Source organism: Nicotiana sylvestris, chromosome 6, assembly GCF_000393655.2.
Source record: "Nicotiana sylvestris chromosome 6, ASM39365v2, whole genome shotgun sequence".
Taxonomy (NCBI): domain Eukaryota; kingdom Viridiplantae; phylum Streptophyta; class Magnoliopsida; order Solanales; family Solanaceae; genus Nicotiana; species Nicotiana sylvestris.
The window spans coordinates 117,066,907-117,069,917 of record NC_091062.1 but is presented as its reverse complement, the minus strand read 5'-3'; the positions used below and the strand labels follow the sequence as shown (position 1 = coordinate 117,069,917).

At 44.0% G+C, this 3,011-nt stretch overlaps 1 protein-coding gene across 1 annotated transcript; it reads left to right on the top strand.

Annotated features, from left to right (window-relative positions):
- The first annotated feature begins 1,004 nt into the window (after positions 1-1,004).
- Positions 1,005-2,551, top strand: LOC138871162 (uncharacterized). The gene is made up of 2 exons (XM_070149028.1): positions 1,005-1,604; positions 1,757-2,551. Exons 1-2 carry the CDS (start codon positions 1,005-1,007, stop codon positions 2,549-2,551), a joined length of 1,395 nt encoding a protein of 464 aa, XP_070005129.1.
- The last annotated feature ends 460 nt before the right edge of the window (positions 2,552-3,011 follow it).

The following is a 3,011-nucleotide window of genomic DNA, read 5'->3' as shown; positions in this document are numbered from 1 at the left end:
CCCAAAATGATTTGGTCCTGCGATTGGAACAAAAAATGCTAGAGTTACAAGGGGAACTTGAGCAGGTCCGCAACTTGGCAAACCTCTCCCTCACTCTGAACGTCCCAGACGTTAACCAACAAAATGCTCATAACCCAGCACCTCCGCAAAATACGCCAAACCAACGTCCATAAAATCCTCCTGCAACCCATCAATATGCCACACCACCTCAAAATTTCAATCCTCTACCGGTACCAACTCCTCTACAACACCATCATCAACCAACCCAGTACCCACAAACCACTGCCTATCACACTCCTCAGAACATACCACAACCTATTCCCGGTCCTCAAAACTCAACCAACGACCACCACTACACCCAAATCCCTAGCATCCACCAAAACAACCCTATATACGTGGAAACCCTACCTCACTCCACTCAACCAATCTCCTATACACCAGAATCCGCTGAGAAGGACCTGCTCATCAAGAACATGGCCGATGAGCTCAAGAAGTTGACAAGTAGAGCTCTGGGTATTGAAGAAGGTAAAGGGATAGAATGTTTGAACTACAAGGATTTATGCATACAACCAGATGTGGAACTACCGGATGGTTACAAACCTCCCAAGTTCAAAATGTTTGACGGAACGGGTGATCCCAAGGTTCATTTGAGAACTTATAGTGACAAGCTCGTGGGGGTCAGAAAATATAAAAGGATTCGAATGAAGCTCTTCATGAGAAGTCTTACTAGAGATGCCATGTCCTGGTACATAAGCCAAAATCCTAAGAAGTGGGCCAATTGGGTGAGCATGGCATCAGATTTTATGGAGCGGTTCAGGTTTAATACGGAGAAAGCACTAGATGTCTTCTATATCCAGAACCTAGAGAAGAAGCCAACTGAGACCTTCCGTGAGTATGCTACTCGGTGGAGGTCAGAAGTAGCTAAGGTCAAACCAACATTAAACGAGGAACAGATGAACAAGTTCTTTGTCAGGGCATAGGACCCACAATATTATGAAAGGCTAATGGTCATTGAGAATCATAAGTTCTCCAATATCATCAAACTTAGAGAAAGGATTGAAGAGGGTATTAAAAGCGGGATGGTGAAAAATTTTGAGGCACTACAGGCCACAAACAAAGCATTGCAATCAGGCGGCAAATCGAAGATGAAAGAAGTAGGGGCAGTAATGGTGGCCCAAGGCCCAAAATCTCCACTCACATGCCAAACACCTCCACCTACATATCAAACCTCAGCCTCGAGATATTCTCAACCCACCACCAACTATCACACTTATAAAACCCAGGCAGCCTACTATCATCCACCTCCAACTCGTCCAAATTACCAGAAACCCCGACCTAATTTTGATTACGAACCACCTAAACAGTACATCACTATTGCTGAACCTATCGACCAGCTATACAAAAGTTTGAAGGTTGTTGGTTATGTCACCCCTATTCCTGTTGTGGCAATGGATAATTCATCTCAATGGGTCAACCCGAATAAACCTTTTGCATATCATTCCGGTATGAAAGGGCACACTATTGATGAGTGTCGGACATTGAAATATAAGATCCAGACATTGATTGATAATAAGGTCATACAGGCGAAGGAAGTTGCACTCAACGTCCGTAACAATCCACTTCCAGATCATGGGGCGAAGGGATCAATGTGATAGAAATGGATGAGGAGTGGGATCCCGAGGGATAAATTGGACTTATCAAAGAAGGTGATGAATAAAACAAGCCCCCAGTCACGCTTAATCCAATTGTGGTCCAGGTACAATCGCCAGTTGAGGTTGAGGTAACTGCATCGATTCCATTTGAGGTAGAAGTAACACCACCTATAGCCACACCTGTTCCATTTGAGGTAGAAGTTGCCACACCTTTCATAGTGACAGTGGCAACCACACCTCTTTTCAAGTCCAACTCCATACCTTCGGATTACATTACTGAAGCTAGTAGAACGGGAAAAACAAAGATGGAAGAATCTAGTGTCGCACAGGGAATGACCAGAACTGGAAGGATCTATACACCCGAAAATTTGGGAGGATCAAGTAAGGAGGCTGCTACCAAACAACCTGTCATTGAAACTGGACCAGACGATCTTTCGAGGAAAGTACAGGCGAGAGAATACTCTGTCATCAATCATTTAAACAAGACTCCCGCCCAGATATTCATCCTGTCGCTATTGCAAAATTCGGAGGCACACAGGAGTGCTCTGATAAAGATTTTGAATGAAGCTTATGTGCCCAACAATATCACCAATGGAGAGATGACCAATATGGTAGGGCAAGTACTGGAGAGTCACAAGATCACCTTTCACGAGGATGAACTACCACTTGAAGGATTAAGTCACAACAGGGCATTGCATATTACAGTACAGTTCGAGGACAAATTCTTTGCCAGGGTCTTAATAGATGAGGGTTCAAGCCTCAAAATTTGTCCATTGATTACTCTAAAAAGGTTGGGCAAAGATTTCCATGAGATACGAGCAGGGAGTATGAACGTGAAAGTGTTTGATGGATCTCAAAGGGCCACGATTGGAGAGATTAACCTTTGTCTGCAGATGTGACCAACTTGGTTCGATGTCGAGTTCCAAGTGCTAGACATATCATCTACATAAAATCTTTTACTCGGACAACCTTGGATACATGTCGTTGGGGCTATGGCTTCCACGCTACACCAGGCTGTAAAATTCAAATGGAACTATCAGGAGATAATCATTCACGGGGATGGAGGTAACCCTATTTACACCAGTCAAACTATTCTGGTTGTCGAGAATAGAAGAAGGTTGGGTGGAGAGACTTATCATCACATTGAGCATGTCAACGCAATTGAGAAGGACAAGTGGTGGAGTAACAAAATAGAAAGCATACTAGCATGGTCTGGGTATGAACTCGGCAAAGGGCTAGGAAAGAACTCCAGGGCATTACTAAACCGATACAGTTGAAATGTCATGGCACAACTTTTGGGCACGGATATCAATATACATGGCAAGAATATGATGACTGGTCGCCCCCATGGCATGGTCT